At 37.6% G+C, this 16,885-nt stretch overlaps 1 protein-coding gene across 5 annotated transcripts in view; it reads right to left on the reverse strand.

The window, feature by feature from the left end:
• LOC101169113 (rho GTPase-activating protein 44) overlaps window positions 1-14,326 on the reverse strand; it is a 32,004-nt gene extending 17,678 nt beyond the window's left edge. For 3 of the 5 annotated variants that reach the window (XM_023957514.1, XM_023957513.1, XM_023957518.1), the window contains exon 1: window positions 13,992-14,325. In XM_023957514.1, coding sequence (XP_023813282.1) covers window positions 13,992-14,044 — 53 coding nt within the window. In that variant the 5' untranslated portion in view covers window positions 14,045-14,325. Of the gene's footprint in view, window positions 1-13,991 lie in introns of all 5 variants that reach the window. The other 2 variants (XM_023957517.1, XM_023957516.1) reach the window with 2 other exon arrangements.
• Between the last annotated feature and the right edge of the window lie 2,559 nt (window positions 14,327-16,885).

Raw genomic sequence — 16,885 nt, forward strand, 5'->3', positions numbered from 1 at the left:
GATGTCACTTGTTAACATCTTCGGCCTTGGTGCTAACGTGAACATGGAATCATGGGAACTGGGTCAAACCATGTACCAGTGGATCTAATCACATCCAGCCTCAAGGAAAACCGCTCCGATAACTCAGCAACGAGGGGGATTGGAGCAGAATATGTGTGTGTGTGCTAGGCTATTAGAGGAACAGTGAATGATAGCAAAATCAGACGTTTCTGGCACAGTTGGTAGGGGTGATTGCAAGCTGCCGCTTAAGACACAAAGGATGACAAGAAGAATCAAAGATGTTGGTGGAAGATATTCTCAGGCAAGATATTCCAAGGTGAATGAAGAAGCACTGCAGTCATGAGACAAGAAAAGAACTACACCTATTAAAACGAGAGTAAAAATGAGACTATTATAATTTGGACATCAAACAGAACAGATACTATATTTAGGAAGAGCAGTTTCATTCATTGGGATTGTTTGTTTTTAAACTGTGGTATTTCCTCTTCCCTAACTGGGAATCTGAGCTGACTGGCCCTACAGACCATAATGTGCTGCTAAAGACTGCAGGAGAATGAGTTGAAGAGGGATATTTCTCTCAGCAAATAATGAGCAGATCGAGCCCCTTGAGGAAAATAAACACGTGGGAGAGTTGGCAGCCATGTGGGCAGTGTGCTTTGGATGGAGGGAGAGCATTGCCAGGTTATGCCTACCATCTGCCACAATGCAGGCATTCCTTTACCTAGAGCCGTGGATGACTCAATGCAAGCGGACATCTAGAAGCTTAAAAGATGGATGAACTTAAATTGGGAAGCAGAAATTTGGTGTCAGCTTGCGAAAACCCTATCACCCTTTGTGCTGTTTGTTATTCTTTGCAAATCTGTGCCGAGCAAACATGGTTAAGTGCAGGCACTTAAGGAAGAGGAATCTGATAAAACAATATTTGCACAGGATGACAAACTGCATTACTGAGAATATCTCCACCTCTCATGAAAACAGCAATGGATTTTAGTAAGAAATACCTACATTTTTGGCTTGAGTTTTAACAAAATTTTCAGGAAAAATTAAATACTACCATGCACATCTTTTGGCATTTGGTTAAGATGGGTCCCTAAAAAATAGCAGTCTGTGCATCTCAGCTGTGCATTCCATGTTAAAAAGTCCATATCTTTGAGGCTAAATATTCGTATCTTAAAATTAAAGTCAGACAGCTGCAGCCCCAGCCCTCAAGCGCTGTGCATTGGTTATGAAAGCTTGAATAATCCATGTCAGCGCGGCTGAAATGTGAGCACAATAATGCAATCAACTGTTTGCGATAACATAAAATATGTCTACGATGCTAAAAAAACATGCTCACTTCCAACAAAGAAAGAACTTTGTTCGATGAATGCTCTTGCGCCGCCACGAGAGGGTCGGGGAGCAGATCGTTGGCTCTGGGCCTCAGCAGGATGCCACGGGGCCTCCAGCACTGGCATGAAATACACAGTCAGCCACACTTACACACACTCGAGATGCTCTTATTCTTTTCTCCATTTCATATTCCTTTGTTTTCTTTGTTTTTGTATTTTACATCTAGAAGTTGACTTGGGTTGCTCTTATATGACAAAGTAAGAGGCTAAAAGTATACAAGATTTCTAAAACAGAGGAGTCCACTCGCTGTAGTTGTCCAGCAAACTAGGTCACAGTTCTGTCAAGTGTGCAGGAATAAATGTGAGGGAAGAGAACACATGAGCAGGAGCGTGCACACACACGCACGCACACACACACACAAAGCTCACATATGTCCACAGAGGGAGTTGAACAAGCAAGGGAGCCTGCAGTGCTCTGTAATCTTTCACTGGAAGCACAAGAAATGAGTTACGTCTGATAACTTTTACTCGAACAACCTCTGTGCAATTATTCACACACTGCATACATGTCAATTGTTCACTAGAGGTCATCAAGTGGACAAAATATATTTTAAAAGAAAGCAGAAAATATCAATATGTCTAAACAAAAGCTCCGTTGGTTCTAAAAATGTCTTCACAACTTTAGATATTTACCATTTGAGTGGGCAAACAAATGTGGGAAAACAGCTAATACCAAATGAGCGTATCTAGGCAACTAGAGAAAATGGAATAATTTGCATTATTGCACAGATGAAGGAAATTCATCTTTTCAAAGCAAGAATAAAACCATAAATTAATGCAAATAGCTGAGAAAAAACGGAAACTATATTAGTGTAAGTTCTTCCTGTTTGGAGCACTCTTGAAAGAAAGGAAGTGCACATGTTGACGGGGAGTCACTCGGCTCCTTCAGTTATTTCTAAGAACACTGCCACTTTAGGCTGGCTTATTACTGCAAACAGTGCAGGATTTATGACGTTACACACCCCTTTTCTGTCAATGAGGCGGTGGAGATATCAAATGGAAGCAGGTGGACAGACTATTCTGATTCATTAATAAAAACACAGAAATGGAAAAATACCAAATGACACAGCAGGCAGTAACTCAACCAGAATAGGCAACCAGAAATATCCAAATTGAAGCAGGAGAGAAGGACAGCAGAATTATAAAAATCACAATCACTAATTTGAAGCAAGAAAAAAGCATCAGGAAGATTTAGAAAATGATGACAAAAAGCATAAGGATGTATCTGTTTAAAGACCCACTTCAATCATCTTTCGATCTATTGTAAATGTCAGGGTCGGGTGGTGGACACAAACGCAGGACGCCAGCGGATACGTATAACTCGAATTTAATCGACTATTCTCGTGAGAGTTAAAACAAACGAAACGATCCTGTGACCATGACTGGGTTGACAAAGAATATATACAGTGACTAAAGTGGAAACAGGTGAAAACAATCAATGAGGTAAAGACAACGAGTGTAACTAGTGACCAGAACCGGAAGTGTCAAACTAAAACAGGAAGTGAATCAAAAACAATATCGGCCGCCCTGGCCCCTCCTGGTACCTAACAGTAAAAGCCTTCCCAGTGGTGTTTTATTCATGATTATGCTGTATTTAGCCTAAATAAAAGAAAAATGTGTCATTTTCTAGGACATAGTGTCTGCAGAGCAGCACTAGTTCATTAGAAATTTGCCCTCTTCCCCTCCCTATTGTTGAGAGCTTGGAGCAGGGAGCACGTGGCCTCCCCCGTGGATTTTCTACGTCACAAATAAGCTCTTTTTCTAACGGCATTTATTCTTCTGCTTCTGATTCAAAACAGTTTGAATTAAGAAAAACACAGAAATGCAATTGTAGCTTAATTTGTCCCCATAATCAGAAAACAGCCACAAGAACATCAAAACACATTTTTTTTATAAGAGTGGATCTTGAAAGGATTCTGTTACCAAATAGGAAATAGCTGTAGTGATTGTATATCAAATCCAGGTGCAGAGGAGAGGACACAAAAAACCAAAGTTGTTATGTATTTTCTTGTTTATAATAGGTTTAGTCCATCATAAGTCAACTGTACAAGAAAAAGTGGGACATCAGAGCAGGGGCTCTTTAAGAGGTTGGTCTTCTGAGGGAGGAAAAACAAAGCTGAAAGGGAGAAAAGTGCATCTGTCTGATCTTACATCACATCTTTTGATGACCAAAATGGCTGTTTGACAAAGGCTCTTTATCACCAGGATACCCTGTAGTGACAAGACACTGATGCAAATGTGGAAGGGAAATCAAAATGGACCTAACATTTAAGCTAAATGGTGCAATGCAGAAAAAAAGCTCAGTGCAACAAAACTGCAAACTTCCAATATTTGGAAAATTATATTATAACTTAACTTATATATTAGTATTTTTAGCCATAAAGTAAAATGTGCAGGGAAAACCGGCTCATTTTTTTCTGTGGTGAGTTTGTGTGCTACAAAAGAAATAGGGCAGCAGAGTGAAGATGAAGCTGGAACAAGAAGAAACAGGATTTTTCATTTTAATGCAACAAGTTGACTTTGACACTTGTCAGCCACCATGACCTTTTAGGGTCATGAGAAAATTAAAGCCAAGAGGTACAGCTTCAACACTGCTGAGCTAAGGATTTTTATGTAGGACAATATAGTTTTTACGAATAGGTTTATCCAGGGATGCGACACAGATTGATGTAACACCTTGCATCTGTCCCTTTTTAAATAAGTAATTTGATAAAGGATGGAAAAAGGCATTAATCATAAATCTCCCTCTCATATTGTTTTGTTCAGCTTCCCACTCCTATACATTTTCAACGTGCTTCAGCTCTCTTAGAGGGTGGTCTGAAAACTGATCTGCAGTGTATTTATATGATACATCCGAGACAAAACTAAAATTTAGAGTGAGTGCAGCATTTACGACCCACAAACGGCTGCCATTTTCTGATAAATGGATTGTGGGCTGGTATGTTATAGATTTATAAACATGACGGACCTCGCTCATCTTTTTAAGTGGGACAACATGCAGAATCTGTGATTGCTAAGTATCTCTTTGCTCCACTTTGCTGAACCTGATTTTGTAGTTTTACTAGGCTAATTCAGGGAGTTTGGATTATACATTAAACGTTTGAAATAATTGAACCTGAAGATGGTTGTGATGGAATCCAATTAAGAGCTTTTTTTTTTATGCAATTCTAATCATGATTGAGAATAATGGAATTATACAATTAAGGGCTACTCAGTTATTGTTTTTAAAGGAAAATAAATTTAGGATGAATTAATTCTGATAGTCTACATGATAAATCGGTACTTACATAAGTCCGACACCTGGGCAAAGTGTTACAGAAGCAGCCAAAGCTACTGCATTCCTAGATTTGCTTTTCAGTGGCAGAAGACAGGATTCATGCCTCTTGATCATATCAAGATAATTTTGAGTCTTGAAGTTGAATCATGACTTTTGGATTTAAAATCTTCCTTGTAACGTTTTATCACTCATTCAGGAAACCACTTAGATGCCATTGAAACATGTTAAACGTTTCAAGGAAGAAGATTTTAAATCCAGATGGCCTGGCTGAATTTCAGGACATCAACTGGATATAAGAGAATCTTCACGAACAAGATAATTTTGTGCTCTAATTAATAGACTGACTCTCTCAGGAAGAGTCTGCTCTGCATGTTGTACATAGATCAAAATATTATCTGCATATAATCTAATCTTAAAATAAAAAAATGGGTGTTTGCACAGCTTGGATGTGGAGATTCTGGTTACCTGCTGCAGCTAGTGGTTGAATAAAAAGTAAGAAGAAAAAGTGAAACAGGCTGTGTCTGCAGTTCACTGCTCCCCCAGAAGATGGATCAAATGTGGAGAACAAATTTCACACACCTAGATATGTGACAACTACTGGGACTTTTTAAGTATATGAGCAAGAGCTGAAGCCATGATTTCAACATCTTCTTTTTAGTCTTTCAGCGGCTCTCTTTAGGGGTTGCCAAAGCAAATCATCTGCCTCCACTGAACCCTATCCTTGTTCACACCAACCACACGTATGTTTTCATTCAATACATCCATGAACTTCCTCTTTGGTCTTCCTCTAGGCCTCCCCTGATAGCTCCAACTTAAGCATAATCACTGTCCTTCCTCTCAACGTGTCCAAACCATCTTAATCTGTTTTCCCTCCATTTTTAGTGACTTTTCTGTTAATGACAGCACAAAGAAAGAAGATAAAGAGAGTAAAGAATAAGCATTTGCATTTTGAGGGTCTGGACACTGTGTTTTATGGTGTAATAAATGCTACATTTGCCTTATTTTACTACATTTTATTAGTCATAGCTGTTTGTTTCAAAGTGAATTTCAGTGCAGAAAGTGAGAAAATAAGACAAAAAGAGAAAAAAACATATTCAGACTTTAAAGATTAGAAAATAACTGTGAGGTTGATGTTTGAACTAGAATCAAACTTTTTGCTGACATTTTTTAACTATGTAGAAGTATTGAGGAGTTGGGGGGTGTCAACGTAAAGTCAGGTGTATTCATGTCCGAGAGAGGTTTAATCCTTTACTGATCAAATAGCCCATAATTTAATGGACTGCATTATTGTTAGCACTGTGGAAAGATGGTGGCTGGCAATAGTGCATCTGTCACCCCTTGTAATACATTTTGAGTTGAAACACTGAAAAAGCTTGATCCATTTACGAAGCATATTCCATGCTATGATAAATGCATTGCTTTAGAGTCCCCTCTCCCTTTCAGTGGCATGCAGCAGCAAATGGGCAGCCATTTAAGAAGAAAAAGTGGCCCTGTAAAACTGTGGCAGTAAATACTATGCAGTAGAAAATGTGGGTGGACCTAATTTTCATAGAGATGCACCTAAGGAGAAAAGGTAGGAGTCCTGGTGCAACCAACAAAGTCTGCAGTTAGTCTAAAGCCATCTTTCCACTTTTTGTTATCTTTATAATCTTTCTAACTTCATCCCTACTGATCTTTGCTATTTCCTGCTCCTTAAACAGCCATCTCTTCTACTTTGTGCTCCTAAACATTGTCTTCATTCAACAGCTCTTCATCTTTCCATCTCACCATTTTGTTTCCCGGCTTCATTCTTGTTATTCCATCTCCTCTGTACTGTGTCTCCTGCACAGAAAGTGTGCAGCTTGCCAAATCTACATAAAAATTTACGCAAAGGATTCAATAGAAAGTCTTTATTTAATGCATACCAAACACTCACTGTTTCTTCCTGAACAGATCATGGACTAAATAATACCCAAACAGGATAAGACAGGGGAAAAGACCAGCAATAACCAACCGGAGGAAGACATGGGACATATACCTGGGGATCAGTCAACCAGAAGCAAACGTGTTCTTCAATTTCTGACCCTGGCACTCCTGAGCAGCTCACACATCTCCCTGTATGTCATACTGTGTATTTCCATGTATGTGACAGCAAATATGCTGATTGTGATTATGATCATTACAAATCCAAAACAAGAAAGGGTATTTTGTCTACAATCCAGAGTTCAAACTGAAATATGAGAAGACGGTCAGAATTCTGAATTACCTCTTAAAAATTAATCATATATTACATTTTACATGCTGCTGCTCAAAAAAAATAATGATAATACATTTGACAAAAGGTTAGTGAGTATGCATATAGTGGCAAAAAACGCCGTCACAAGCAAGGAGACAGACAGGCTGCTAAGAATAAAATTATGTTATTTTTTCAAATGTCTTATTCAGCATTTTATGAAGTGCATAATGTTCCACTCAAACCAGCTTTTCCAGGAACACGGAGACAAACTCGGACTATAGTAACCTCTAATGGAAGCCAACAAAATAAATAGAACATATTAGGTAAAAAGTTAGGGAAACAAATGTTGGCACAAGCAAAGCTGTTGCATCCAAACATTCCCTTTGGAATAAAATTTTGGCTTTTTTTCAGAGTCAATATTATACAGTTGATAGCTTATCCAATGTTCCACTCAAACCTGAAAAGCTGCCAGCGAAGGAGTTTGAAGAAAAAGGGAAGTTGAAAACAAAATGGCAACTCAGTTCAAGCAGTCCTCAATGAACCAGCTTTGCAGGTAAATGTAAGAATAAAAAAATGTAAATTAAAATTAAAAAATTTAACTTTGGAGAAAAAAAAATCTTCACTCCAACATGTCTATGAAAGCACAACATCTAAATCTAGAGGAAATACTCTTCCACAACACCCTGTGATTCACCCTGTTATCAGGACAAACTGACATAGATTGACAACATTTTTCTCCAGGTTACTCCGGTTTTCCAATCTTTAACAGTAAAGGTAACCTTTTTTTTTATCCAATGAGTCTTCCAGCGTAAGAATGCTGTGTTGGAAGAAGCCCCAACTTCAGTATCTTGAAAATGGATCACTGATGGAAGGTGCATGCAGATGACAGGGCTAATTGGAGATAGATAATTTGGTTATTTGCTCACCTATAAAGAGATGAACAATCAACAATAAACAATATTTTTAATTCCAGGTGCTCTGGTTTCCAACACTTTTGCCTAATTTCCTCAGAACAATTCAACACTTTTCCTTTTCATATAATTTGAGTTTTTTTATGTGCGTTGTGTCTAAAATCGCATTTCTAGACATAATGCAGTCTATGGTAGTTTAATGTTCCTTAGGTTGGATTTAATCAGAATACACATAACAGAGGTATAAATTTAGAGTCCAAATCATATGCTGAATTACTTCTTTATAGTTTATGAAGACAGAAAGAATTTAAAAGAAAAAAACTGTATTTTGAATAACTCTCTATTAACAATAATTTTTCTTTTTTTCTGACAAAGATTGATGCGTTGATATCTTTTTTTTTTACACAAATAGATTTTTTTCACTGTCAGTTTTCCATTACTGTTGTTATGGACAACAACAGTAAAAAATCACATTATTTTTTAATGTGATTTTTATTTTCATCTTTAGAATAATCTGTACTCAAATTTCATATCCCACAAAGGCCCGTGTCTTCCAGGCTAAATGTAGACATTTCTTATAACCTCAAGGCACCACAAAGGTTTTCCAGAAAAGACTGCTGATCAGTCTGCAAGATTACATGAAAATATTTGAGAAAATAGGACACAAAATTCCTAAAAGATGCAAATTCACAAAGTTGTAAATCTTTACCCTAACAGAAAAAAAAAAAAAAAAGTTTTAGCAATAATACAAAAATGAGATTGCATTGTCAACAATTTAAAATTGCATTTGCCAAATTTGGTTTCTGAAAAAACACATTCTGGACAACTCCTGGATCATCTGAGAATTTTTAAAAATTAGTAAAATAGTGAATTCCATTGTTTTTAATATGGTAAAGATTTAGGTAGATGTATTCAAAGTTACTTTTTGGTGATAATGTATATTCTACAAGTAAAGAAGAAAAATGTCCATTGATTTTTACTTTTTGTATGTATTTCTTTTATATGTTTTACTCATGGTCAATTTTTTTAGACTACTTTTTGTGCTTTTTACCTGTCCATTAAAGTTCCCTTCTTTATGTATTTTATAGCTGTGGTGATGTTCTCTGTCATTATGAATGGGGTGGTTGCTGGTGTGGACAGATCCCCATAACATCTTATTCTCATATCAGCATCAGGCACATTTTTATTCCTATTTTGAGATCTTTTCATACGCTCTTTAATTCATTCTGAAAATCCGCTTATCTCTGCGTCAGAATCAGCTGAAACAGTCAAAGATTTTATCAAAGAGCGTGTGTTATTTAGCTGTCGCCGGCGACTTCTCCTGTATCTGGGTTTTTGAAGAACTGTGGCCTACACATTTCCATCAACCACCCGTGTTGAATCTATGAAGGCTTATAGGCATCAGTGTAGAGGGGGTATTTGGGTGATGGGAGGTCATGCATTTTTTAGCACTTCACTAAATCAGTACATTTTTTACTGTCTATACACTTTTTATGTTCAAGCCATAAATGATTCAATTTCATCCTCCTCCTCTATATATCAGAAGAAACCCCAAAAGACTGTTGCCTGGACAATATTCTTGAAGTCACTACAGTTGATTAAACTCCAAAACAGGACAGGACACACATTCTTAGGTTTTACAAATGTTTGGGTTTGTGAACCCTAAAGGAAAATATTACAATATCGTTCATTTAGAGCTCAATCTCAATAAAAACTGGGTCAACAAGAGCATAACAGCCTCCCTTTGTTTTAGCAAAAATAGGAGTAAAAGAAAGCATCCTCTTTGAAAATTTAAAGGTCACACTCTTGACTGTAAGTTCTCAGTTTGCCAGACTAATCTAAGCAACCACTGCAACATTGCTTCTCATTGCTGTAGATAACTCCAAACCATCAAATACAAAAATATACTAAATATCTGGTAGTGATTCATTGTTTTAAAAATAAAAAGATTAAAAAAATGCTTTCATATGTGGTTTACGTTTTCTTCACCTAAAGAATTTTTACCTTTTGATGGTATTTCGTCAAATTGTTATTAACAAATATATCATCTGAAATGGTCAACAAACATTACTTTTTGTTAAAATGCTGACGCTTTTTTAAAAATTCCTGTTTCCTAATATTTTATAAATTAAATAAAATGTAAGATAAAAACCTTCAAATTGAAATTTTGCTTTTTTTAAAGCAAAAATAAATTCATAATATTCCCGGTGTTTATTATTACATATAATTATATATGAGTGCGTTTTTTGTATTAATAAATACAAATCAAAGACATACAAGCCTTTCATTTAACCCATGACTCTCCGTAATTTATTAAAGCTTTTACTAACCAACCACACTAAAAAAGTTCCTCATCATGACGGTCACATTACACATATTTTACAGTAAGTAACTAAAACTTTTGCTGACACGGCTAAAGCTTCATGCCAACAACTTCCTAATAAAAAGACTCATTTTTACAGAAAAGACACACTCCATACAGAAACACCTTGGATTCCCAAATCACTCAACTCCTAGAAAAGTCTAAATTGGTCTGAAACTTTTTATTTATTTAATATATACATACAAATATTTTAGTGTTTCATAAACTGAGATATTTAATAATAAACCTAAACTATAACAAAAAAAAGAATATATCAGTCAGGTTTACAAAACACAAAATTTCAGACATTAATATTTCCCTCTTGACTAACTGAAACCTAAGTTAAATTTCACTTAAACTTCAGAGAGTCTTAACATTGAAAGAAAAACAAGATGGTTAGTGTACATTTATATGTGTTAATGCCTTCTTTCTTTATTTATTTTTTTTGAAAGGGACATAAAGATTTGCCTTTAAGGATATTCTTTTAAGTAATGGCATCACGTTTTAAAATGCAATAATAGATACATTTTCTAAAGAGGTAATAAAACTATAAAATCATGAATCCAATGAACCTAGAATATCTGATACCAATAAGCATATAAAGTACGTAGAAAGTAACTTTTTTTTACCTATATTTTAGTGTAAATTCATTCTGTATCATCCATTCAAGGCTATAAAGAAGAATCAATGTATTTACTGTCCACATGAACAGAATATACTGCAGTCCTTAAAAAAATCTTGATTACCTTATCCCCCTTATTTTCTATTTTGTAGTCTCTCACAATGTAATGAGCAAACTAAAAGAGAAAAAAAGCCTAAACCAAATCATCCAAAGTTTTATGAGACTTTCCTCTAAGGTGGGAGGTGCTTCACGTCATGAATCAGCAGCATGACTTCTGCATGCAGTAATAATCGCACAGACACACACTAACAACCTGCGACATCTGGGTGCAGAAGCAGATTCCGGTATATCTTTCTTTGTACACAAAACATGATGCATGTTGCCATGTCACACACACTTGCTTCATCCAAAGTATGTGTTTACCCAAAAAGATTAAGAAGGATGCCTTCCCAAAACAGGTATAAAATCTGTGGGATTACAGCAAAAACAACTGAGGAAAATGTGAATTTGTATCTCCATACTATTGTCTCTAAACAGTATGGAACTCAGAGATGTCACTTTGCTCCCAACAGGAAACTGTCTTTAATCCAGAAATGTGCAGCACATAAGGAAATGCTAGTATTACCAAAAACATTGGGCTGGCTTTCATTTTCACCCCATATGAGCTATGACTTACCCGTATAGTGGCTCCTATTGGGACCATGCAAATTCTAAAAGCTTGAATGTGAACCAAAACACGGATGTCTGGTGGCTTGTAGGTGGATATTATGCAAATGAGCAACAGTGTGATGCAGAGAACACATAAACAACGAGACTGGACTGCAGATGATGTGCCTCAGCCACATCAGCAACACAATTACTCTTATTGCAGTGAATGCTGAAAATCAAATGACCAAAAAGCCGATGTCAAAGGATAAACAAATGTTCTGTCTTAGAGACTCACTTTACAACTAAGACAGCTGTGAACTAGATGGGGGGGATCTGGTGGAGGTAAGCTAAGTTTGACGTTTCATGTTAAAAAAAACTTTGCAGCTAATATAAAATGAATCTGTTGGCATCATTTTAACACATCTAGGAATTATCTGCAAACAAACAATCATAAGAATACCAAATTTGACTGCTTTTAGTTGAACTATTTAGCTTGAATTGAATCTAAAACACATGAGTTGAAAAACCTGAAGAAAACGTCTGGTATAAAACAACAAATACAAGATCTAAATGGGTCAGAAAAATAACTTTTATACATCATTGCCTGATTTAAATTAAGCATCAGAACAAATCAGTATCTTTAGAATCCTCAAAAAAGAGCCTTTATTGTCTTTGTTAACCCTTGTGCTATCTTATGACCCCACCCTTGCATTGACGTTTTCTCCCTACCATGACAAAGGTGGATGAAGGTGGAGAGGATTTCATGTAATCCATCGACACTAGTGAAGATGACAAATCATTGAAGAAAAAAGGTTCAGTGCACTGTCTTGTGGGGTCTAGATGACCCAACTCCCAACGATAAAGTGCATTGGAGAGCACAAGAGTTAAAACATAATGACATTTTGCAGGCTTGAGAGGCACATATGAACAACAACTCAAATAAACATAAAAAAATGTCAATAAACCATCTAAAAAATTAGAAGGAAAAAATGCAAATGAAGGGTAGTTTAGTGCAAAAAGTCTGTGTGATCTCCTCACCTCTATGCACTAGTGATGGGGGGAGGGGGGCTATAACCTTCACAGCTCTGGAGAAAAAGCTGTCCCTGGATTTTATCTTATAGCTCAATGTCGACACAGTGAGTGATAGAAGCTGCCAAGGTCATGTGACACCTGTATGAACTCAAATAATCACTCCTCCACCACCCTGCGTATTATTTACTTTAATTTTTTACAGTGTTTTTGAAAGATTTCCTAAAAATGGGCCACTTGCAAAACAGAAACTATATAATTGAGTTTTCATCTGTTCATTGGAAGATTTAAATAGCTGTTGGCTTGGCTCCATGCTCTGTTATTACTTTTTGTGCTTTAGTAATTTGGGATGTTACATTTAATGGCTTGTTTACTTTTTTTATTTTCAAAAATCTCAACTGATACAAAAACTAAAAATTTCCTGTAATAATCCATCTTAGATTGCAAAGAAGCAACAGCTGCTTCCTTCTGTATTGCATTTTTAATTGTCATTTCTAACAGTGGCTATTTTTATAGTAAACTCCAAGATGTGTATTGGAAATTGTGAGAGCCACACTCAGCCATGCAAACGCACACAGTGTCACTTTGGCTTCTCTGACATAAAAATGAATAAATAGTCAATAAAATAAGTCACCGGGATAAAGCAGCATAAATAGGAGCTGCATGGGAATGGTGGAGCCCCTCACATTTTGCAAGGTGTGTCCCTTCTCCCTGAGTACGCCACTCACGCAGTCTTGTAGTGATAATGACCTAGCCTGCTCCTAATCCTCCCAACAGAAAACACCTTATGGCCTGATGCTGCTTGACAAGCTGCTCTCCCTGAACACAGAGGGGGGTGGTCAATAAACCCAATGCACCTGAGAAAAAGGTCACAAATATCCCATTTTGAAAGGGGGAAGAGGGTCTGAAGCGCATACATTCGTGGTGGGTCCCGTTCAGATCCTTTTAGGCTTTTAAAAAGAGGACGAAAATCTTCATCTTTTATTTTAGAGAGGGAAAAATCAACAGCAGATCACGAGTCTTGGCCCTTCCCTCGGAGGTGCGTCCCTCCTCAGTAGAAATTGCAGCGCAATGAAAACATTGACCCCCCCCCCCCCCCCCCCCCGCATCGCCGCCCACACCGCATCAGCCTGTATCACTGACAGGTTGGGTGACAGGAGGCGCATTCATCCCCGCAAATGCGTCGTTTACACAAGTTCTGTCGCACCCGCTCATTGCTGCGTGTTAATAGCACTGAGCTCGTGGGTCTTGCCTTTGGTGGATCTTAGTTGGTCGGCTGATAGTGGGGCAATGAATGCGCCTACACGCTGCCTATGCGGTAGCATTATATCCCAACGCACATTACGCATAGGAACATTGGGGGCGTTCCGAACATGGGGTTTTCTTTTGCCCCCCCGTGACTTATCACTCAGCTTGCGTGGGGCACACAAATGATGATTTACCTGTAAAATGTCCAATCGTTAGGAAATTTGGGTTTTCTTTATTTTAATTGGGCCATTTGAATTGGGTTTCATTAGCGCGCTGGACGGCTTCTCTTACCTTCCAACCGTTTGGTTGGCGAGCTGTCGCATCCGGTTGAATTGCTTCTTCATCTTGAAATTCTGCGTTAACACCTTTGTGGGAAAATACTCCGCATTGTTTGTCTTAATGCATCGGTCCGTCCTCCACAGAGCGCAAAATCCAGTCTGCTGTGTTTCCCATGCGTCATTGCCAGCGGCTGCGCGCCGAAAACTTGTCCAGCAACTACATCTTTTCACGTAAAAAAGGCGTGAATTGGTTTTAGATTTTTCTTTGCCCCATAGCCGGCGAGGTGATGCTGGACCAATTCACCACGGACGCGCAGGCGGAGAGCGACAGCGGTGACAAGTAGCGGCTGCGCAGCAATGCAATGTGGGAAATGTAGTAACAATTCACGAAGAGCGATTAACCCAATTTCGCACCAGGCTTTGCCAATGCACCACTTTGATGGGAACTTTCTTTGTTTGTAACGTGTTTGAAAAAAAAAAAAAAATCAACATACATTAGCACCAGCAATACGAAAAACGCATATTGGTGCAAGAACAGCACCTACTGCTGATAAATAATATTTTAATAGCAGAATAGAAAAAAACAAAACAAAATCACAAAATTTAAATTTTAGCGTATACCAAAAAACAGGAGAAAATAAATCATTGTCATGTACTTGTAAATCTCATGCTTAATAATTAATTACTGATGAGCTTGACAGACATTGTCATCTAGTGGCTGATATTTGCAAGTGCAAGGACCAGTTGTGTATTATTAGTTGATTTAAAATCTTGTTTTTTAGGGTTGTACATCATTTAAAAACTACATTAAGTGAAACATAAATTTGTTACTGAAATTTAGCTTTTTATAAAATTATCTTTGGTGCAGTAAAGCACATTATTTTCTACTTGAACTTCTGGAATTTCAACAACTATTATGCTTTGTTGGTCTGCAACGTTTTGAAATCCCACGTTGTATTCATGCTCAATGAAAGGATGACTACAGGGGGTGTCCAGGAGGGAGCAGTCTTGTCTTGTAAACTGCATCATCATCACTAAAATGTCAAAGAACTGTCTGGAAGAGCTTCAGCATTTCTTCAATTTGGGTTTGTTTTACAAACTGCAATTCACATGCAAAAAGAAAAAAAAAACTTCTGTTAAAAATTGTTGATTTTTTGTAATTTAAATGTCACAGACAGCCGCTTTTATATAATTAACAATCATTCATTGAGATTTTATGTTTTGTTATTTCTCTTAATAAAAATTGAAGCAAAATGTAAACTTAAAACTCATGCAAACAGGATTGCTTTACTTTGCATTTTTAATGCATTAGTTCAGTATGAGAAGATGGTCAAACATGTCTACACATGTTCCATGATTTATAAAATATTTTAAAAAAAGGTAAATTTTGCAGCTTTGGAATACAAATGCATTATCTTTTACAACAAATCCAAATGGAATCATTTTAAAGAGAATGCCTTTACTTTACATTATCTTTGCTGAGATGGAACGTTAGCAAATGTAGTGACTCTGACCCAAGCCATGTTTCATTGATGCCTCAGGATCATTTGAGTAGAGATTTTTTAGCTAAATATGCTCTTTGTGCTGCAAATCTGGCAGACAAGTCACAAATTGTCACTGCCCTGTGGCTCCAAGGCCTTAATGGGCAAACAGGTGGGCTGCACGCTGCTGCCATAAGGTTCTGACGCCTCAGGGGGTAAATGATACAGAGAAATGGTTGTTTTCAGCCCTCATTTATCTCTTTAGTTGTAAATGGAGAGGGGCGGGTATAATTCAGCCTTGATCTCAACCTTATGACCTTGTCAGATCATTTGTTTTCATTAGTTCCCACTCAGAATAACTGCCCAGTTCAGACCTTCACCCTGCTCCACAGTGATGATTTCAGCAAACATCTCCAGAGACTCGTTTGTTCTAAATCTGGAAGCTAACTTCCATCTCCTGGGTGTTTATGGAAATTTTAGCATCAGTTTAGAATTTGCCAAAGTTCCTATCTGCATGGTTGTAATGAGGCAAGAAGTTTGAACTTAACATATGCGGATTGTAGGATACATTTGCGCTTTTATTCCAGGTTTTTTCTGTCTGCAAAACTTTTTTTATTACTGCACAAGAGTATAAAAAATACTTGAGTGATTAATTCTGTTCCAACGTGGGAAGTCTAAATGTTCTTCCTCCCTCTCTAATGCTCCTCTGCTGGGCAGCTGGGGAATAATTGGACCCCAGTTCACCTAATGAAGCCTTCTCTCAGGTCATAGCCTCTGCAACGGAGGAGCCATCACTGCCACTGAAATGTGGGCTGCACTTAGTCAGTGGCCTACAAAGAGTTGCTCTCTTTTCCTTTCACCTCAGACAAACTATTACAGCCACTCCAGCATTGCGGCAAGACCTCTGCAAGGTATCAGAGTGAACTAGTTTTACAGGAGACTAGCTAAAGTAGGGTGTTGGGCTGCCAGGTCAACAAAGGGAAGACTGCTACAGATCACAGGCTTGTGTTTTATCTTCCAACACGCAGCATCATATTACCTAGATCAATCAGCCTGCATGAAAGAGGTGGGTTACTACAAGCCTTTGGTCTGTCATTAGACAAAAGTGTGACAAATTAATCAAGCAAGTATGTGTAAGGCAGCAGGAAACACTTCAAGCTCTGCTCAAGTTACTAATGCAACATTTGAAACCAGAGGAATTCAATAGGAATCCTCGATCACAGATATAATGACCTGAATCAAGAAACTTGGAAAAAAGCAGATGGTTTGTGGTGGGGACCGTTTTTGTTTAGTCAAGACTGGGCGTGGGCATTAATGACAGCCTCGTGGGTCAGCTTGAGTACTCCTGGCAGACTTTGTGGTGTGTCTTTCAAGTGTTCTGCGGGACTATTACAAGCCCGGGTATACTCAGGGCCTGGCCCAATGA

The sequence above is a fragment of the Oryzias latipes genome, chromosome 8, assembly GCF_002234675.1.
Source record: "Oryzias latipes chromosome 8, ASM223467v1".
In the NCBI taxonomy this organism is placed as follows: Eukaryota; Metazoa; Chordata; class Actinopteri; order Beloniformes; family Adrianichthyidae; genus Oryzias; species Oryzias latipes.